General features: G+C 32.5%; 1 protein-coding gene across 2 annotated transcripts in view; it reads right to left on the minus strand.

Moving 5' to 3' along the window:
* Positions 1–24034, minus strand: part of LOC118204531 (tolloid-like protein 1) — a 122244-nt gene that overhangs the window by 92450 nt on the left and 5760 nt on the right. For both annotated transcript variants that reach the window (XM_035376846.2, XM_035376850.2), the window contains exon 2: positions 445–538. In XM_035376846.2, the coding sequence (XP_035232737.1) occupies positions 445–538 (94 nt within the window). The remainder of the gene's footprint in view (positions 1–444; positions 539–24034) is intronic.

A 24034-nucleotide genomic window follows, 5' to 3' on the forward strand; every position in this document is an offset into this window, starting at 1 on the left:
GATAACGCTAGACCGCATACGTCTCGAGCAACGCTGCAAAAAATGAGTGAATTTAATTGGGAGCTTTTACCACATCCTACTTACTCCCCAGATATTGCCCCCAGTGTTTTCACTTATTTCTTGCCTTACAAAATTTTTTACTGGGAAAAAAATTAAATTCTAAAGAGAATGTACACAATGAAATTTCAATTTTTTTTTTTTTTTTTTTTTTTTTTTTTTTTTTTTTTTTTTTTACATGGAAACCCGAGTCTTTCTACAGCAATGGCATAAAAAAGCTGCCTGTAATATGGCAAAGCATTGTAGTTAATGAAGGAAAATATATAATTGATTAAAATGTTTAACTGTGTTTTTTATATTATTTAAATATTTACGAAAAAATGGGCACGGATTTCTGGACTGACCCAATACATTACTAATATTTTGAATAACGCATTCCTTACGTACCTGCGATGTCTGTTGGATGGATTATGTAGATGATGAGACGCAATAGAATCTGGATGAGGAATTCGATCAACGATGATATCACCTTCAAACAGCTCTAAATAAAAATGTTCAACACTATAATGAATGATTCATGTACTAACAAACGTTATTTTGTGTGTAATAAATACTACAAACAAGTTCGGTTAACACTTAAAATGAAACACTTTTTTAGTTTACAAAAAGAAAGGCCTTTAGCTCTTAATCAGTCGCTCTTCTTTATTTGCACTCCTGTTTGCATCTTCTCATTCACTGTATGTTATCTGTGAGATTTTTACTGCTACAGTTTTGTATCAGTTTTGGGAGGAGGGGAGTTTGAGGTACTTTTTCCTGCTATGTAATCGAATTATGTTACTTATTTATTTTTCCTAGACCGTACTGTCTCAATTTAATTCATATCTGTTTGTGTCTTTATGTAAGTATCGTATCTTCTCTGTAAAAAGTGTTACCTACTAGGTTTATAATATGCTTGGCTGTCCTGGATAGACCCATTTTTGATCATACGGCCGGCTTTTGCCGTCTAGGAGGATTGGGCTATGACCTTATAATAATAATAATAATAATATGCTTGGCTTATTCACCCTAAGTTTGCCAAGTGAATTATTCTTGGCGCAAACTGAAAAAATTATGCCAAGATATATTTTTGAATTTCTCCATAAATTTCGCACCAAATTTTGTAAAATTTAATATCTAGACATAATTTGAGACGTAGAATCGAAATATGGAAAACAAATTGGTATGTTATTTCAGAAAAAGTCCGATTTTGTGTCAAAATACCTATCTTAGAATGATGCTATATATAAATCTAATATATATCCTTAGTCGCGCTTTCGAGACATGGAAAACGCAGTTTGAATTTTGTCAATCGGCCCAGTAGAACGAGAGATATAGAACTGTCCCTTTTTTCGTAGTGTACGTGCCTTTTAATTTCTGCAGGAAATAGTCTTTTCACAGCTACAATTTTCTGAAACAGACTCCCCAAACCGAAGAGAAAGAGGATACCCTTCCCATCCTCCAAGAGTCTAAATATGCAAGAAAAAGAAAGCGTCTAGTTTTTGGGTAAAAAATAAATTTAAGAGTTCTGTATCCGATAACAAAAATATGACCACCAAGAGAGAGAAAGATTTCCTGGAAAAGGAAGCAATACTCAATTCAGCTGTATACAATGCAACACTGAAACCCTTACGAGCTGCCACCAAAGACGTCTTCATCTTTCAATGCTGTTAATGTTTGTTATTATCACATAATAATAATCACTCAAGCAGGTTTGCTTCAGTTGAATTATTTTAGCAGTTATTTTTTCAATTATGTTTGCAAAACTTCCACTTCGACTCGATTATTGCAGAATTTTCGATGGAAGAGCATTTGGTATATACTCCTGAGCCAGCATCAAATTGCTTCTCCCTCCAAGCCATCTCTAAAGGAATACTTTTCAGGGCGCAGAATTTTGAGTACTGTGTACATCAGTAGAGCAGTGTGGCTCAATGTTCGAGATACAACGAAATTCAGATATTAATCGTTAATGAGTTTCCAAATTTGCATTAAATTATCGTAAGAGAAATGCAGAATGGAAGGTTAGTTAACGCTCTGGACACCATTAGCTTTTCCGGGCAAGAAAACACGAACCGCGTGAATTTACCACTTGTTAGCTGGTCACTTACGCTACGAAAATACATACGAGGGAATGCACTAATTTTTTACGCTTTCTCCCCTCCTTAAATAGCGACAGAGAAGAGATATGAGCTTCTGACGACTAATACCACGCGGTAACGATTCATCGTCCACTGCATTTTAGTTCAGTCACAACTGTACAGACAAATAGGCATTTTAAGAAACATGAGAAATGAATAATGACCTCCCCAGTAACTTGAAGCACCGATTTTCTAACGTTTTTCTATACGTGGTAACCAATTACAATATGAGAACACGCACAGGGAAAGGAGATAATTCCTTATAACATGTCATCAGAGTTCAAAGAGATAACTTGCGCTTTTTTGTACAACTTTATCTGCACATAGTCTAGCATTTTAGAGCAAAGTTTATGAATTTAGGAAACAAAATGCAACATTTATGTCGGCAAAAGTCGAGAGTTTCATTTTTTTCATTCAGTCTTACATTACGACTGCCATCTTAAGTTATATGTCATAGTATTAAATGTTGAATTTTAAATAAAGAAGAAAATTTATATTGAAAGAAATTAAAACTACAAATAAATAAAAAAATGTTCCTTCAATAAATATTCTTAATGGAATGGTGTAGCGTTCTGCAGCTTTAGAAAAACTTCCCAGGTAATCGAAGAGATTAGATTGGAGACAATGAAACGCTTCTTTAGTTTACACACACACACACACAAAAAAAAAAAAAAAAAGAAAAGAAAAGAAAAGAAAAGAAAAAAAAAAAAAAAAAGAAAAAAAAGAAAGAAAGAAAGCTCTTATTTTAAGCTTTAGCTCTTAATCAGTCGCTCTTCTTTATTTGCACTCCTATTTGCCTCTTTTCATTCATTGTATGTTATCTGTGAGATTTTTACTGCTACAGTTTTGGGAGGAAGGGAGGTTGGAGGTACCTTTTCCTGCTATGTAATAAAATTATGTTACATATTTATTTTTCCTAGACCGTACTGTCTCAATTTAATTCTTATCTGTTTGTGTCTTAATGTAGGTATCGTATGTGTAAGGTAAAAGTAAAAGGTGTTATACTCTGTAAAAGGTGTTATCTACTAGGTTTATAATATGTTTGGCTGTTCTGGCTAGACCCATATTTTGATCATACGTCCAGCTTCTGCCGGCTAGGAGGATTGGGGCTGTGTCCTTATAATAATAAAAATAATAATATGCTTGGCTTATTCACCCTAAGTTTGTCTAGTGAATTATTCTTGGCGCAAACTGAAAAAATTACGCCAAGATATATTTTTGAATTTATCCATAAATTTGGCACCAAATTTTACAAAATTTAATATCTAGACATAATTTGAGACGTAGAATCGAAATATGGAAAACAATTTGGTATGTTATGTCAGAAAAAGTCCGATTTTGTGTCAAAACACCTATCTTAGAATGATGCTAGATTTTACATCTAATATATATCCTTAGTTACGCTTTCGAGACATGAAAAATGAAATTTGAATTTTGTCAATCGGCCCAGTAGAACAGGAGATATAGAACTGTCCCTTTTTTTCGTAGTGTACGTGCTTTTTAATTTCTGCAGGAAATAGTCTTTTCACAGCTACAATTACACATCGTGTATTCAAGACATCGTGAATCGCATAGTTACTAGAAGTGAAGAAAAGGCTTTTCAGTTAAAGAAATATTGTAAAAGAAAGAATAGAGCTTCATGATATCTCTAAAGGTGTGGAGAGAGGCGAAGAAAAAGATTAACCAGAAAGAGACGATTAACTAATGGAAACTGATGACATTTGCATGAAAACGCTCAATTGAAGATATAGCATTTTTTGGCAATAAATTGAAACAAAGTGACTCTCTTGTTGCTAACTCAAATTAACATAAAACTAGCGGGCAAGCCTGCCATCTGCGGGCTGCGGATAATAAAACAAAATTTATGAATTCTATATACCTTAAAAGAAAATGCATCAAAACATAATCATAATCATAATGAATAAAATCAATTCACTCTTTCCAACCAATAATCAATTCGTAAATAATTTTTTGTTGCTAAACCAGAAAACGAAAACTTAAGATGCTTCATATTAATAAGTGTATGTCATGATTTAAATTTAATGTAATATAACAACTTTTTTAATATCGATAAAAGAATTAACATGGCAATAACATACCGTCTCAATTATCCTACGCTAAAATAAAAAACCTTACCAACAGAAGCCATTTGTTTAAAATGCTAAAATTAACGAAACATTTTCGATATACAATGAAGTAACATGCAATCGCCTGCTTTCTTCAACTTCAAATATGACCTTATAGTATAATAACAATATTTTTAATGTTTAGCAAATGCTATTTTTATTTCAAATTTTGTAAAACTTACAAATTTTTATTGACAAACTCTACAATTTACAAGCGAACAGTGGTAACATCTTTCGAAATAAGGTATTTTTATCACCAACCCGAAACTGTCGCCACTCAGAAAACAGCGAAATTAGCGTTTTCAGAGTTATAAAAAATTAGAAAATTAGTTATAAATGTGGTATTTTTGTCCTTAATGCATAAACTTTGCTCTAAAATGCTAGACTATTTTCAGATAAAGTTGTACAAAGAAACCGCAAGTTATCTTTTTGAACTCTGATGACAGATTGTAAAGAATGATCTCCTTCTCCTGTGCGTGTTCTCATAGTGTAATTGGTTACTATGCATAGCAAAAAGTTAGAAAATTAGCGTTTTCAGAGTTTTTGATTAATATCTCGGCTGATTAAAGTCGCACGAAGATAAGGATGGTCGAAATGGCTTTGGACGAAGAATAGAATAATGGCGAAGAATGCTCGAAATGGCCCATAAAGTTTTGGAATCTGAGGGTACCTCTTTGAAAACTTAACTCCACGCCGTTCTGGAGGTGGTGATATTACAAACAAGCAGACGGACAGACGCAGAATTTAATGTTATAGATCCTTTATTATCAAATTCTTTATAGAACAGAAAAAAAAGTAGTAACAAAAGTTCTTCAAATTACTTTTCAACAAGGCAACCATGTTTTCATGCATCACTTTATATTCTAATTGATGTGCACTGCCCCCCCCCAAAAAAAGAAAGAAAGGGACAGTTCTATATCTCCCGTTCTACTGGGCCCATTGACGAAACTAAACTTGTGTTTTCATGTCTCGAAAGCGTGACTTAGGATATGTATTAGATTTATATATGGCATTATCCCAATAAAGGTATTTTGTATTTACAACTTTTTCTGAAATAACATACCAATTTTTTTTCCATATTTTGATTCTACCGCTCAATTTACGCCAAACTACCAAGTTTTGTAAAAATCGCACGAGTAATTTAAAAATAAAAACAATTTAGCTCTTAAAATTTTAGCTCCTCAATTCTAACTGAGTTTGGTATATATTTATTAATCTCACTTTTATTATTAAACTTATTTGATTCTTCCTTTCCCATTTCCAAATTCAAGTTCATTCCAAATAAAATTCGCCCACTTTTTATGATTTATTTTTTAACTTTGTATTTTAAATAATTTTTATAAATTTTTCGAAAAAACATTTTAAACTATAATCTATAAAAGTTTTACCATCATCTTAAAGTAGACGTATTTCTAAGCATACCTGCAAACAATTACAGTTTTTTATTCAAAATTTCTGAAGATATACGTGAATTTATATATTGGCGCGTTTTGAAATTTAGCATATTTGTTGAAAGCGATAAAACTTCAAATGTGGTTTAGACTAAATTGCTAAAATTATTTGGAATTAATCCAATCTCTTCGATTAATCCAATTAATCCAATCCAATCTCTTCGATTACCTGGGAAGTTTTCTAAATCTGCAGAACGCTCCACCAAATAATTTTAGCAATTTAGCAATAATAAATTCACATATATCTTCAGAAATTTTGAATAAAAAACCAAATAATTTTAGCGTAGTGACTTTTTCCCCGCTCTTGCACAATGTAAAAAGGTAGAAACCAGGTACCGAAAATGGGTTGCCACATATTAAGAGGTACGCCAAGTGAATTATTCTTGGCGCAAACTGAAAAAATTGTGGCAAGATAAATTTTTGAATTTCTCCGTAAGTTTCGCCACAAATTTTACAAAATTTAATATCTAGGAGTAAATTGAGTCGTAGAATCGAAATCTGGAAAACAATTGGTTTGTGAATTCAGAAAAAGTCCTATTCTGTGTCAAAATACGTATGTTAGAACAATGCTATATATAAATCTAATATATATCCTAAGTCGCGCCTTTGAGAGATGAAAAACGCAATTTGAAGGCCCAGTAGAACAGGAGATATAGTACTGTCCCCCTTTTTTTTTCGCAATGTACATTTTAATTCATGAATAATATACAGCTTTATATCTTTCAGCAGATGACCCTCATTTTGGTATCTTATCCCTCGATGATCCATCTCTGTGCTGGGAAAATCACATAGCGCACCTATATTGAATAACAGCTACGAAGAGATGCTATGTGCGCTGCCCTACGCCACTGGATAATATAAATAATAATAATTGGTATAAATAATAATTGGTTATATGCATTCTTTGTTTACTTAATACAAAAATAAATGTCATTAAATATTACTGTAAAAACTTAGATTAACAAGATTTTAATAAGTAAAAGCAACATTTTAGTGTACTATAATATTTTCTAAAAATAATTTTTTTAATACATTGCAATTATGTGCATATGTATGTAAAATGTCTATGCTTTTGCAATGAGTTCATTTTACATGCATTCAGTTTATGATTTTCTCAGCATCCGCGTAAAATTATTCTTAATATAAACAAAAGATGTACGGAAAACATTTATTAGTCCAAAGGGGCTTCGTCTCTGAAGGATTATTGTTTTCGTTTTGCGATTTTGCTTTGAATAACCATAAATGTTGGTTTCACTTTTCAAACTGTTGCCACCAAATGCTATAGTCTTGCATTACATTTGAAGAAATTAAACAATTGAAAATCTGCATAAATGCATGTCTATTTCTCGCATTGTGATAAAACAACGGCACATAAAGCCGTCGAATTTTGAATGACGTAATCCTCCTACAGTATGGGCATGTGGAAGACCAAATTTGAAATTTGGAATGTGTTTTATGAACGATTTCATATTTTGTAAAACTTTACCAAATCTTTGAGTAACATAATCAACGATTTGAAAGCCAGCAATGGTAACACTCTAGCGGGAAAAAACCTTTTTATCTCCAACACGCGGAAATGTGTATCGGAAATTCTAAAGATAGGATTAAAATTATTTTACGACATTGCTACTGAACTGAATTTTATGGTTCAAGAGCAAAGAACATGATATTTAATAAATAAAGTTAACACACCAAACGTTAAAAAAACGCCCCTTTGGATGTAATTTAAAATCTGAAAACTTTCAGATTTTTTTATTTTTTATTAATAATATTTAGTTTAAAATGCTTTTTTCTTATTACTTTGAGTTCAAGCCTAAGTGAAGGCTTTGCAGTACGCCCTGAGAAAGGGGCCATTAGGGCAAGCAATAGAGGGTAATTAATCCTTCTCAAGTTTAGGTCTCTATTCCTGAATTAAAGCGATTATTCGCTTAGCTGTTCATTAGGTTCTTCTACATTTAGCGGTGGAAAGACGGCTAAAAGAGAAAAAAAAATGCTTTTAGAGAAGCTTTATAAAGCCAGCTCATTCAGCACCGATACCAGATTGCTGAAGGAGTTATTTTAAATACTGTTCCTGATGAAACGATAGCCACGATAGTTCCTGATGAAACGATGGATCATCGAGGGATAAGATACCAAAAAGATTTTATTTTATCCCAATTCTGACAATTCCGAATACATACTTAAGGGGTATCAGAAACCCTACAACGACAATGTTAAATTGGCCATTTTCGAGGTACCTTTTCTCAAAATTTGCTGTAGATACAAGCTTGAATTTTTTTTAATTAAAATATACCTATCTGATTATATTGAAATGAGTTTTTGAAACATTTTGAAGTTTAGAGTAATTTACAGAATATTTTGCTAGGCATAGTAAAATCTAGCACTTTTCTCACATCTTATCTTATAACAAAAAGCTCATTTCAGTAAATATTAGGAAACCTAATAAATAAGCCATAACAATTTTAGATACCTGTTAGCAGTAGTTCCTGAGAAAAGGTACATCGAGTATAAAACAATCACGTTTGGAGAAAAACGCGTTTTTATGTAAAACTCCTCATCTATCCAAGCATTCGATGACAAATTAAAACTAGATTTCTTACAGTTCTATAGAATTTTACAGTTTTCATAGAGATTAAAGAATGGTATTTTTAGAAAGGTAAAAGTGTAGAGAATTTGAAAATGCAAAAATCCCAAATCACCATTTTTTGAAGATTTTTGGCTTCCAACACCCCTTAAATATTATGCTAATGATCTCAAGAATGCAAGAAAAAATAATACACAGTTCATAAAAATTTGAATATGTTTCTCGCTTTTTATTTATTTCAAACATATACATTAAGTTAAGCATCTTTCATGAAATAACTAAAACTAAAATGCACAGCAAAAACTATTCCACGTAATAACTACTGGCTCGTTTTGTCAAAATTCTTTTTCAAAACGTTTGAACGAATAACCGGCCTAAACCGCATGCGTTAGGAAATTAGAAAACTCTCTTTACTAACGGCGGTTATGGTTGTAAGGGTAGTTCCTCAATGCAGTACTGTGGTTATTTAATTATGTATCTCATTAACTTCAATTTGAATAACTAACAGTGATGACTGAAGTTACCTTCAAGTTGCTCTTCATTATCCAGTTGAGGCACGTAAATTTTCGCAGGGTTTATTGACACAGGTCGCAAGCGAAAGTTCACTTTCGTGATTAAACAATCCATCATTTGTTATTCAGTCACACCGGTTTAGTGCTCATAATTGTTATTCCAACAATTCAGATTCTGTTAAGGGTTCAGCTTAACGTTAAAAATAACGATTTAACGAATCATGTACTAGAAGTCATAAGCTAGCAAACATGATATAACAGGTATCGGAATAACACAATATTTTACTGCATCTTTGGGTCACAGATTTCCTCAACATTCCAGCACGCGCGTATGCGTAAAATTTATGACAAATTCAATTTTTAATGCACATTTTTCGCATTTTAAAGCTGAGACGTCTGAAAGTCATTTTTATTCCTCCTCTTCCTACCCTTCCCCACATCATGGAATGTGCCAACAGGAAATCATTGACCTTTTTTTTAACTGAGCTTTTGTGTTAAGTCGCAGCTTTTTCATAAAAGTTACGACACGCGCGTGGTCGTGTTTTAAAATTCGGAAAATATTTTTTCCTCGAATATTTTATAATTTTGTGTTATTAATTGCCGTGTGTTATTTTAATTTGAATAAATTTGGCTCTAAATTTTATATCGGTTTTCATGGCAAAAAATTATGTGCAACCAGCTGATTTTGCTCGGACTCTTCAAGAATTATCTGATGAAGAAAAGGAAGAGAAGGAAACCTTTGGACGGGAGAACAATAGCGATTTCCATTCCTTATTTTCTTTTATTTCTATTTTTTAGAAACAAATAAAAACATTAAAGTTAGTTTAAAGTGCGTTTTTGTAACCAGTAAGAAGTAAATTTCCTTGCAAAAGTAAGTAATGCTAAACTTACTTTTTTTCCTACCAAGATTTTCCTTTTTTATTGTCTGTACTTGTCTTTGATGAATATTAAAATTATCTTCGATTTTAAAATATAATTATTAAATAATAAATTTAAAATTTTCTATAATGAAATACATCATTACATTTCCATCTCACTAACATGAGAAATTAAAATAATTTACTTATATTCGAATGCGATATCATTTGTAATTTGCAATAATAAGATTAATATTTTATTTCTTAACGAATTTATTATCAATATTCACTCATTTCTGTCGTTTTTCGTGCCAAAAATGGTAAAATAATGGATGTCGTAAAAAATACGACACGCGCATGCTCATGTAAAATTGCCAAGCGCGCGTGCTGGAAAGTTAAAGACCATTTCCTTTCCAACAGCACCATTAGCAATTATGAACAAGACTTTTAAGGGGAGTCATAATGTAGTTCATCCAGTGTTCTATTAACCCCTATGACCTAATTACTATGAACAAGTTGACAGCATGGCTTTACTCCTCGAGTAACGAGAATAAAAGCCTTTTTCTTTAGAATGTCCTCCACGAAAGTGTACCTTCTGGGGTTCAGAAACTATCGCGAGCTTATCTAGAAAAATCAACCTAACCAAATTTAATTTGACTTCTCAAAGCATTCCGATCATGATTGTGGAAAGCTGAAATCGTATTTGGAAGCGATATGGTTTAGTATGTATTTGGTTTGGTAAGGTCATGTCTATTGCGGATTATAATTACTATCATACTACCTACCCGGTTAAATATTTAATATACTAAAAATTTAATTACCCTTATTCTAATAAAAGTGTAACACTGTAATTAATAATTTGAAAGTACTACATAATCATTTTTTCGAGGGTGTATCAAGTCGCTTGAATGAAAATTTAGTTGCCAAACATGGGTTAATGAATTGTCATTCAGGCGATATTTTAATAACTAAAATAAGGAGTTAAACAAATAAGCATAGTTTAATTTTGAAACAATGCACTTAAAATATTTCACTTATTAATATAAATGAAATATATACATGTGACGAAATCAAACTCAGACACAAGGACTACCAGAAATTTTGATGGTGTAGAAGTGTTGATCCATAATGAATAGGAAATCGGAGCAAAGACAGATTAAATCTTCATTTTTTATTTTCAGCAACATGTTGCGGCCACAGATAAGTTCGCTCATTAATTGTGCCTATCCCAAAAAGCTTACATTTTAGATAATTTTGCAGTAACGAAGGAGGAACAGACTGACTGCAGTCCAGCTAGGCCAAAGCGTAAAAAGCAAGTGCGTTATGTTTTAGGGTGAAATCTTAAATCAGGCTAAGTTAGTTTTAGTTCTCAATGCATTTTGATTGGATATTTAATATTGCTGTAAAATTATTACTGGCTGCTTGAGTTTTAGTTCTTTACATTATCAGAATTATGTAAGAGTCATATTACATAGAGTTTTCTCTAAGTGACGCAGTGCAAATAGAAGTTGCTACTTTTAGACTACAGAAGGGAAATTTACTTTTAAGCTGCTAATTTAATATTTTACATATTCTTTATTTTTCTTACATATATAAATCGTTTCAAACGAATACGCTAATAAACGTTTCCCTAATATTTTTTACTCCTTATATTACTTATACTTAGGCTCCAAATTTACTATAATTAAGCAACAGTTTGTTCATTTTTAACGGAATTTATATGCCGATGCCAAGGACTTTACCTTTAAATTTCAAAAATCAACATCTGCATATTAGGAGTAACTGATTACTTCGCCTTTAAATTCGTAATTTATTATACTCTCCGTATGCAGATAAAAAAATTTATATAAATTCTTATAATGATTATGAAATTTGTAATTATTTGTTCATGCGCTATATGTTTGTGGTTCATGCGCTACGTACGAAGTAAATTTAATTCAATTCAATGCGTTTAAATGAAATGTAAGAAAAAATGCTTATAATTTAATATTCCGAGCAAGGAAGTTGTGTGGTGTACACATCAGATTTTTTTTAATTTTATAAATCATTACATTTATTTACATCATGAAATGTGCCTATATTGAAATTTGCCCTAGGGAATTACTCACATTCAAGCTCTTGCATTACCCTATTCCCCAATTGATGCATTTCGTAATTAACTTATTACGATCCTGCATGACCCAATAACCATATGCACAAACGTATAAAATTATATTCGTTTCAGTATGAAAATTTATTACACCGTATCATCTTAACGGTAATTTAATAGCGTTTTGTTATTCAACATATACTGGTTTCTATACTGCGAACTCGAATCTCAATTCCTTAAAGTCATTATACTAGTTATTTATTAGACAAAATTCTGCTTCACATTTTCTGGGAGAATTTAAACCAAGCTCATTATTTTGAATAGGAAGTGGTTTCCAAGCTGTGTTGTCACTTGATGAGTCTTATTCACTGCAGAACCATCGCCGGAAAAGGATAATAAAATAATTGATCAAAGTGTTCTCGAAACTAGAGGATTGGAGGAAAGGGTTACGTCAGTGGGTATTACCACAACGAAGAAATGTTGACTCGCATTATTCTTAACATACAGGTACAGCCTAATTTTTGTAACGTGTGTCATGCAACTGTTTCATGTAATTTGTAAATAGTAAATTCATAACAATATTACATTTATTGGAAGATAGTGTAGCTTCCAATTTCACAAAAGTTTCTTCGATAAACTAATAGACACAGCAGCATTATTGTAGTTTGTAGAGTTATATAGATGTTAATTTATTTATAATTTCCAATATTAAATTTGGTATAAATATGCACGTACAGTATATATGATTTTCAAAACCAATATGAGAGAACTACAACAACTCACTTAATACATTATTTGGGTGCTTCATGCGTAGTGTTTTTAGATACGGGTGATTAGATACGCCTGTTACACTGTAGTCTCGGATACGAATCTTAAATATTCGACGTGGATGCGTTATCATTACTAAAGTACCAAGGTGACATTATAAGGTATTTCTCCCGACTTCCTAGCATGCCTTCGTGGTGTGGTGATCTGCACGTTGGGCGCATATACCAGAGGCGCGTGGTTCGATTCCCGGCGAAGGCATTGCTCCTTTTTCATCACTCCTGCTATAAAAATATCCTAATGCCTCTACAATAGTATCAGACAATTCCACTTTTCTCTTAAATCGTGCGAATTCTAAGCTTGCCCAAGTATTTTTTCTCCCATGGATTTACATCTGATTGTGGAAAGAATATGATAAGCTGGGCAATATTTCCCTGTGAAACAGTTTCTGTGAAAAACTTAGTGGCAAGTTACGTTAACCCTTTCACAGTAAAAAATTCCTCATTTGAGATGGCGTCTTTTAAACAAAATACTATATTGAATATCACACTGGGATAATCACACTCAAAAAACTTAATGACTGGCACCAAAACTAAAACATGCTGACGTTAATTCGTCACCACCAGGATTTGGCGACTGGGTTACCTTATCCCCAGTCGCCCTTTAAAAGGGAGAATGTTTAAGATATTTTCCCCCTCCTTTGGGCATGCCTTCGTGGCGTAATTGGAAGCACACTCAACGTGTATTTGATAGGTTCACGGTTCGAGTCTCGGTGAAGGAACCATACATTTTCACATTTCCTATTTCAACAACAACAACAAAAAATCTGAAAGCTTTCAGATTTTACATTACATCCAAAGGGGCGTTTTTTAACGTTTTGTGTGTCACCTTTGTTTATTAAATAGCATGTTCTTCGCATTTAAACCACAAAATTCAATTGAACAGCAATATCTCAAAATAATTTTAAAATTAGAATATCTATGGAATTACCGATACACAGTTTCGCGCGTTGGAAATAATTTTTTTTTTTTTTTTTTTTTTTTTTTTTTTTTAGTCCAAAGGGATTTGAATCCCGAAGGACTCTTAGTTTCGTTTTGGCATTTTGCGTCGGACGGATAAATGTCGGTTCACTTTTCAAACTGTTCCCATAAAATGTTAGAGTCCTGCATTATATTTGAAGAAATTAAATAATGAAAATCTGCGTAAATGTATGTATATTTCTCGCATTGTCATAAAATAATGGTACATAGAGTCATCGAATTTTGAATAACGTAATCCTCCAACGAATATGAGCATGTGGAAGACCAAATTTGAAATTTGAAATTTGTTTTATGATCGATTTCCTATTTTTTAAAACTTTGACGAATTTTTGATTAACAAACTCAAGGATTTCAAAGCGAGCAATGGCAACGTTGTGCAGAAAAAACATTTTTATCTCCAGCGCGTGAGTCTCTGTATCGGAAATTCTAAAGATATGCTCGTTTTAAAACTATTTTGCGATATTGCTGTTGCACTGGATCTTATGGTTTAAGTGCGAGGAACGTGATATTTAAAAAAGAAAGGTAACACACAAAATGTTAAAAAACGCCCCTTTGGACGTAATTTAAAATCTGAAACATTTCAGATTTTTTTTTTTTTTTTTTTTTTTTTTTTTTTTCCCTATGGTGTGTCGCCTTTGCTCGCTTTGAAAACGTTGAGTTTTTTAATTAAAAATTCGTTAAAGTTTTACAAAATATGAAATAAGTAATAAAACAAATTCCAAATTAGGGCTTCCAGATGCCCATATTCGGTGAAGAGTTACGTTATTCAAAATTTGATGACTCTAGGTACAGTTGTCTTATCACAATGCGAGCAACATAAATTTATGCAAATTTTTCATTATTTAATTTCTTTAAATAGAATACAGGGCTCTAATAATTGGTGGCAACAATTTGAAAAATTAACCGACATTTATAGTAAACCAACGCAAAATGCCAAAACGAAATTAATAGTCTTTCTGGGCAAATTGCCCCTTTGGATTAAAAAATACTATGACTACAACACTACCGCTATATAGCGTCAATGTACAGGTGTATACAGTCTGTAGAGCGTTAACAGCATCGAGTACAGGTAGGAACAACATAAAAAATTCCGCATGCAATCGTTGTCTCAACAAATCCGGTCCTTTTCCTTTCTCGTGTTCTGGTACATGATTACATAATATCCACTATTCATTGTGTGGCTTTCGATGTGCCCTGTTGACATCCATAGCCACCTTAGAGAATTCACAGAATGTGCTTTGTCGATCAATCGCATGTTACCACTTTGACAAATGAATATCACTATAACACAGAATCATGGCTAAATGTTTCATTACTTACACTACAGCATTTCAAATGTTCCATTATCGTACTTCCCGTTCAGACGACACTCCTAAGTGGACACCTGAAATGTCTTAAATTCGACAGGGTAAATAAGATCTACCCCGTCTGTACTAAATGTAATGCTCACCATGTCACCCTGAACATCTTCTTACCTGTTTGAGACTTGTAAAAGAAAACTTATTGAAAAGACCTACCTTCGCATTGGAAACATTGACGGCTCTTGCAGGTCACGTTTCATCCATATTAATCCAATTAATCACGTTTCATCCAAATAATCATCATAGAGACTCCTTTCCTAACCTATCATAACAAAATATATTAGGTATCTGTAACCAAGTACTGAAACAACATGGCTGCAGGTTCGAATGTAATGATCTGTAATCTTTACGAATTCGAATACAGGAAATACAAAGGAAGAGTATCAAAGCCAGTTCAAAATGTTTCATTCAGCAGTACGTGAGAAAACAACGATGTCCCAAGTAAATCTATCGGAATAAAAAAATAATAAATAAATAAATAAATAAATAAATAAATTTTTTTAAAAAATCTGAAATGTTTCAGATTTTAAATTACGTCCAAAGGGGCGTTTTTTAACATTTTGTGTGTTACCTTTCTTTATTAAATATCATGTTCCTCGCACTTAAACCATAAGATCCAGTGCAACAGCAATATCGCAAAATAGTTTTAAAACGAGCATATCTTTAGAATTTCCGATACAGAGACTCACGCGCTGGAGATAAAAATGTTTTTTCTGCACAACGTTGCCATTGCTCGCTTTGAAATCCTTGAGTTTGTTAATCAAAAATTCGTCAAAGTTTTAAAAAATAGGAAATCGATCATAAAACAAATTTCAAATTTCAAATTTGGTCTTCCACATGCTCATATTCGTTGGAGGATTACGTTATTCAAAATTCGATGACTCTATGTACCGTTGTTTTATCACAATACGAGAAATATACATACATTTATGCAGATTTTTCATTATTTAATTTCTTCAAATATAATGCAGGACTCTAACATTTTGTGCAACAGTTTGAAAAGTGAACCGACATTTATGAGTCCGACGCAAAATGCCAAAACGAAACTAATAGTCCTTCGGGATTCAAATCCCTTTGGACTAAAAAAAAAAAAAAAAAAAAAACTTAAAGGAAGCTGCTCCAAAAACTTACATTTATTTATTAATCCAAAGAAGCTTTGTCCCTGAAGGACTATTGTTTTCGTTTTGGAATTTTACGTTGAATCACTATAAATGTCCGTTTCACTTTTCAAACTGTTGCCACCCAATGTTAGAGTCCTGCATTATATTTCAAGAAATTAAATAACGAAAAATCTGCATAAGTGTATGTCTATTTCTCGCACTGTGATAAAACAACGGTACATAGAGCCATCGAATTCTGAATGACATCATCCTTCTACGAATATGGGCATGTGGAAGACCAAATTTGAAATTCGGAATTTGTTCTATGATCGATTTCCTGTTTTGTAAAACTTTAAATAATTTTTGATTAACAAACTCAAGGATTTCAAAGCGAGCCATGGTAACACTCTACGGGGGGAAAAAAAAAAAAAAACATTTTTAACTCCAGCGCGCGGAACTGTGTATCGGAAATTCTAAAGATATGCTCATTTTAAAATTATTTTGCGACATTGCTATTGAACTGAATTTTATGGGTGCAAAGAACATGATATTTAATAAATAAAGGTAACACACAAAACGTTAAAAAAAAAACGCCCTTTTGGACGTAATTTAAAATCTGAAACCTTTCAGATTTTTTTTTTGGTGTTGTTGTTTTACCTTATTTATTAATTAGTTATTTTATTAACATTTGAAATCAGCATCTGATCATCGATTCTGATATTAAGCATACAAGCTATGTAACAAAAGCGGTGTATCGTATTCTGCGCAGCCAAAGGAGGTTTGTTTTTATAGTATCAGCTACACATTTATTCCTTGCAAAATCAATTTTTAGTAACTTTCCAACAGAGGCATGTTCAACTACCTTACGTCTAATACTGTAGATATTCCGGATGAGTAGCTGTTACTTATCCAGACGAAAAGAAAGATATAAATAACCTGTCTAAGTACATCATGGTTTCATTTATGAAAAACCTTATCGATGTCTCAGCTGTGGTAATGTACGAAGCAGGGTCTGCCTGTCCTGTCTCTGAGAAGAATATAACCCTGGATTTTGTTGATGAGGGAGAAAGGCAGAGAAGGGATTCGGGCGAGTACTATTATCGGTCTGTGCGGGTCCATTAGTCGGCTACCCCACTCCTCTTTCTGGGGTAGATAGAACACTCGTCCATCATCGTAATGATCCACACAAACCAATCACTTGTTCACCGACTACCGAAGCTGAACTAATTCAGAACGACACATTGAGGGGAGGTGGGTGAACTTCCATTTTTAGATGGTGCTAAATTTTTAGATGGTGCTATTTTTAGATGCAAATGTGGAGAAAGCCACATTTTACATCGAATATCTTGCCTTGATAGCTGATGCAAAGTATCTCATGTCTAAGATTAGAGTTTTTATTACCTGAGTATAGCCCGCTGCTTTTCAAGTTTAAGGGAGACGGTGCACTTTAAAATAGCTAAAATTCAACGAAAATATAGAATTTTTTTTTTTTACGTAATATTCCACATATATAACTACGTCATATGCAAAAAAACCGAGTTCAAATATTTTAATTCTTAAAGAAGTTACAAGCATCTGAAATGTGTAAACAATGTAAATTTTGCCCTTTAAATTTTGGATAAAATGTAAAAAAAATGTATTTCAACAGTTATTTACTGATGTATAATTTATATATTTGCCCAAAAGAAGTGCTTATTTCTTAAAAAAAAGGCTAGAAATGTAAATATTGAGAACTATTAATGCAGAAATTTTTATTTAAGTATTTTACAGAAATTTAACTTTCGGGTCGTTTATTCTCCTATCAATAAAATTCTGAGTTCCATACTCAAGGACCCCATTCCGGATATGAATTCCTGGAGTATTTACAGGATTCCTTACCAGTCGGGCTTAATTTACATTGGCCAAACTAAGAGAACCGTAAAATTTCGCGTTAAGGAACGTGAGGCATACATTAGAAAAAGTAAACACAGAAGTCTTCTGTTGCCCAACATTGTTGGTCCGAAAATCACACGTTCAATTTTTCTGCTGCCAAAATTATTCAAAAAACATCTTCCATTGGTGAACTGGATTTTCTAGAGGCATTTCACATTCAAAAAATCTTTTCTGTTCTAGTTAACGACCCTAATTCCAATCCATCTTTGCCTTCAGCCTTTAAAGAAATTGTGTTTTAGTTCTGGTTTAATCAACATATGGCGCCAGTAGCTTATCTCCTGTTCAGGCTCTCTTATCTTATCTAGTCATTGTATCTTATCTCGTTCATTTGCGCTTTTGCAGTTGATGATGATGGTTCGGTAAAACCATCGAAACTAGTCCTGTGAAAATTTGAAAATATAACGCTGATTTTTGTTGTTTGAGTTCTGAATTGAACTATCAGTGAATTTAACTTTGGTTATGCAATTACTATACGCGTAGAACAGGAAGAAACAAACTCGTTTTCCCTAGTCGTCGCAAAATAGCATGATCAACGTCGCTTGAACCAAAGCAAACAGAGAAGTTTACTTGCTTAGGGAAAAACAGAAATAGTCAAAAATATTGTAAAGCATTAAAAGATACTGTAAATGTAACAAATGAAGGTAAAACATATGATGCAGGTGAATTGTAAAAGTTTCATTGGATGTAATTCATAAATTGTTTCTACCTCTAACTTCGAATCACTTACCAATTTGCGATATGTTTATTTTTCTCAAATTTTAATGTTATGCGATTAAAAATAGTTAAATGATACAAAACTGTTATCTAGTGTCTATATATTTATATTTAATTTGCTGTTTCTCATGACCATGTATTAAAGGTAAGTTTGAAGAAAAAATTTAAATTCGATTTTCTCAAAACAAAGTTTTTCGCAGTTCGTATGTCTTGAAAATGCTCCATGCGTCTCATTTTTACTTAAAAATAAGTGATATTTGGAAGAAACCATCTTGTTATATGTTACAATAGATTTGTGTATGCATTTTGGGATATGAGGTTATTAAGAAGTTTAAACTTGTGATAATGTTTAACAAAAGGTGATTTTTTTTCCGAAAACTGAGTTAAAAATCACAAAATTCCTTTTTAAAAATTTCTGATCCATCATATTCAATAACGGACACACAAAAAAACCTTTATTCAGGTCTTTATAACTAAAAGGAAAAATTAGGAAAAAATATTGAAAATTAGTGTGCAAGGACCATTTTAAATCCTTAATTAAAATAATTAACTATTTGTTTTAAAAGTTTTAAATTTAAAATAAATTGAAATTTGGACATATAAATTATAAACTAATGTTACATACGTATAAAATTCCTCGTTGAAAACACAAAAACTAAAAAAACTGATTTTTAAAGCCCACCGTACCCTTAATGAAAATAAATTTTCAAATGTACGCAGAAATATTCTAAATTATTCATGTAAAAGAATAAATAATTACACAACATATTTCAGAAACACTGAGCAGAAACATGTTTTCTTGGTTTGTACTGATGTGTAAAGCTACCAATCGATGAATTTTACATTAACAAGGTAAATTATAGAAATCGATGAAAACATCGGTCCAACTATAGATATTTTTAAATTTCATGCTGTGATTTGATTCATAGTACTAAATCATAATAACCAGGCGTTTTTAAAACGAAGTTAATAACACTGTATAGAAAGCACAGAATTTCTTACTTTAATGATAAATATTTTCCAGTGTGCTACAAGAATGCTAAGAATGACATAGGTAATTTAAACAGCTTTTCTAAACATCTTTTTTAATTTCTTTAAAGTTTGAAACGCATTTATACCTCATGCACATCTTCTAATTTTGCATTTTATTGTCTTAAAATCGAGGATATTTCATTTAAGAACACTTTTAAAGTGAAATGAAGTCAACATTCGAAAATGCATTTGCCAAAATTTTAACAAAATCTTATTTAAGTTAAATATTTGTTTTAAAATTGCATTTATTTATATATCTTTAATTATCACTTATTCAACTATTTAAATTGAGCTTATATTAGAAATCTTTTCCTTTCAAAAAATCAAACGTAAAACGTAATCTTTCCCTATACAAAAGATTCACAATATCTTAAACAGATATAAAAATTATGTTTTAGATTTAAATCTGGCTACAGATTTTAATTCCTTAAATGTTTATCGTAGCCAAGTATTTCCAATAACAAAACTTTTTGCTACAATGTCTCATAGTTTTAGAAAAGCAATTGCAATACTTTAGGTAAAAATTGATTTTTAAGAAAGAAAAAACTATTATATTTATATTATTTCCATACGGTAAACTTCTATTAACAAAATATTTAATATTTTAAGTAATCAAAAATACAAACAAATTGAAAATCTCACAGATATCTGAGAATAAATTTACTGTTTTGGGTCAGCTTTCCATGCATATCGACTGCTCAGCACCTAAAAACGCCGAAGAAAGTAAATGAACTTAACAGAATGTTCTATCCTGCTGATTTCAAAAATGCAGTTCGTTTTTAAGATTTCATCACATTTTTGAGACTATTAATTGTTCTATATACACGTGATGATGTGATTTTGGGGGGAGGATGAAACCCAAATCAGGCTTGAGTCATGACAGCGAAGACTGTTTCTTAGGACTAGTGAATCACAACTGGCTTCAAACATAAATACATCCTTTTATTTAGCGATTAATTTAATTTTTATTGAAATAAAAACATCATTTTTATTTTTTTCAGCAATAATTATTCAGAAATATACTTCTGGTCATACCCGATACACTAGGCGTGCTAAACAGGCTTCATAATATTGATATATGTAGTTTACATTTTAGACAAGAACAAGGCGAAGCGAGAGACGTGGTTTATCGGGCAACAGCAGGGCAAAAAGCAATATGTATTCACTTCGATTCTATTTATAGCCAAAACGTCATTGGTTTAATTCTGAGAAACTACTGGGCTACAGATGTCTCAGTGCAGGAAGACTGCAGGGACGGAGTGACGTAGCATGCGGCAGAGTGACCCAGCAAAGCGTATGCTTTGAAGCGGGGATGCGGTTAATTAAAATTTTTCAATTTGAAGGTCTATTGCCAATTGATTCCAATTACATTTAATAAGTTTGTTTCATATTTTTTGTTTTAAATATATGTATATGGGTTATTTTAGTTACTTTTCTTAATCCGATTATTTTCCTTGCTTTAAATTAAAATCTAGCGTTTGCCCATATTTTCATAATAATTTTGTGTTTTGCTGATAAAATTGGAGCGAAAAAATTATATTTTTGCTAAATTTTTTATACTGATAGCATGCATATGACAGTTACATTATTTATTAGTTCATTAATTCAAGTTTTGAAAAATCTGCGATATTGCTTACTTTATTAAAAACTGGTGCTTTGACTGCACAGTGCAAAAGGTTTATTCCTATCTAAATAGCCCACCAGCGGCCGGGCGGTAAAGTCGCCGAACACTGGTAGTTCGATCCGAGGTTCGAATCCCGAGAACGGGCTGGCTGCATGAGCGTTTTCGTGGTTTTACCCATGTGTAACGTGTATACGAGCCAGTTTCCCTTAGAAAGTCCTCCACGAAGGCATCCCTCCTCTTAGGCAGATAGCCCTCGAGGCTTTGCCATAATCACGCACACACCTATCTAAATATTCGTTTGATCAGCATTCCTTCTGCAAATAATATCGGATGGCTCAAGTTAAATCAAATCGGTCTTGGAAGACCTCACTTGTTCTGGGGTAGTATTATCTAAGGCCACTCTAGATGAATTATCATTTATAGTGTAATTTTAAGACAATTAATTTTACAGTATGTTAAAATTTTAATTAGATAAAGAGATATTTGCTAAACCAACGGATAATTCAGAAGCATCAAATTATAAGATTGGTAGATAATATTTAAATAACTAGAGCACTGACCTATCGACCAAATTTTCCGCCAAGATTAAGTTACTAAAGAATAAGCACTAGCCGCGGGGTATTACACCACGCTTCTTCAGTCAGTTCAGTAGATTGAGGGTTCGATCCCCGCCCGTAAAGACTTCTTTGACGAAGGGGTAGCTTAGAAGTAACTCTCTTTCTCCCATGCAAGAGATGGCGGGTTCGAATCTCACTCAGGGAGTTATTTTTTAACATATTCGAAAATGTATTTAGTTTGTCGGACAGTAACAACTAATGTGATGACATCTGTTCAATCTTGTTACATGCCCTGATATTTTGTTCACTCCATATATGTATATAGTAGTAATTGGCAGTTGGCCACGCTCAGTTATTATATTACATTGATCATATTTCTCCGTTTGAGATATTGTATACTCTTGCTAATTTTGTTTATATCACTATGTGTATAATAGTTATAGACTGATGGCTTCATGTTGTAATGCTATTATATTATAGTGATCGTATTTTCTTATATTCTCTGTCTGTGATTATGTTGACTCTTATTGTATGCTGTATATACGCTTGCTAGATGTCTGCTTGTTGTGTTTATATGCTCAGTGTCTTTACAGGTTCATCACCAGCTCTTCCCCTTTCCCAACTTTTCCTAGATTGTCTGTGAATTTTGATTTTCGTTACACACCATGGGGTATAAGTAACAAAATTTTAAACAATTATTTAGTATGTATTTTTAGTACTAATTAAATTTAATAAATCAAAAATATTTATATTAAATTTACATTTCATTAGATGAATCTACCTTAAATTAATATATTTAGATGAAATAAAGTAATGAAACATTGCAAAGTAAATCTTATGCGGAATTCAGATTCTTGAAAGGACAGATTTAGTCTCTTTTCATTTTAAAAGTAATGCTCATGAAATAAAAACAAGTGCTAAAACGACGACGTCTAAAAGCGGTCATATCATGACGTTTCAGCGACGTCGACAAATTGCCAAGATGCAGCGGCAAATATTTTGCGTCTTTGCAACGTTGTAAAGACGTCGTAAAAGTTACCACGACCACTTTGCGACGTCTTTGCAAAGTCGGCAGTCTTTGGGCAGTCTCTTATGATTACTGTCTAAATTCCCTTAATGTAAGAACTACTTTAAAATACAAGGTGTTTATAAAGTCCCGGACCCATTAACTCATAAAATAATGAAGATATAAACAAACTTATGGCATTTATTGATGGAATAACTTATATATTTTCCTTTTCAGAACCCAGGCACCCTGGTGATACATCATTTCCTCCGTGCCGAATTAGGTTACTAAAATCAGTTTCGAAATTTGATTAATTTAATTAAATTTAATTAAGCTCTTAGGAATTTGAGTTATTTGGTAACTGTACCTGAACGTTCAAATCCATTCTGATTGTTATCCCTAGCCGTATTAAAAACAATAATTTATTATCTGATTCTTGATTCCTGAAAATTCCGCTTTGCTTCGTGAACCAGTGAAATGCACAAAAATATCGTATGAAGGATAGGAAAATGCAGAGGTAAAGAAGCAAAACGTATTTCGCAAAGTACGTGTCGTTTCGACTTTCAGTTCCGATAAGCGCTTGAAAAACCGTAGGAAAGAATGTCCTTTTGGCAATAGGAGTAAGTATATGCAAATTCGAGCTGCGTGTTCAGGCAGCGATAAGACCATCTCCTCTTCTGAATCTTCCCTGCGGCAGAAACATCATCCATCATCACCTCTACTCCATTCGAGTGGTTGAACTCGTAGCGTTTGCCTCCGACAGTCTATTGAGAAGAGCGAGATGGTAGACACGTGTCTGGAGTATCACAGGAACACTTCCCATTTCTCCTCAAAATACTACGTATCTTGAGAATTCCGCATGAAGGACCCCGTGAGTGATCCCAGTTCGATTTGTGTAACTTTTATCGAAAATGTGAAGCTGAATCAGAGATTGCAGTTTGCAAAAAACTGATTTCCCAGAAATAAGAAAATATACCTTAGTCATATAAATTTATAAAAGTAGAGAAGAAAACCTAAAAAGGGGAAAAAATTGTAGAATGAAAGAAAAAATGAGTATACAGTCAGCTCTGGAGTGATACTAGAGATGACGTTCCCGACTGAACAAAACAAAAT

The sequence above is a fragment of the Stegodyphus dumicola genome, chromosome 4, assembly GCF_044657685.1.
Source record: "Stegodyphus dumicola isolate Sdum_Otavi_A_Nest chromosome 4, ASM4465768v1".
NCBI lineage: Eukaryota > Metazoa > Arthropoda > Arachnida > Araneae > Eresidae > Stegodyphus > Stegodyphus dumicola.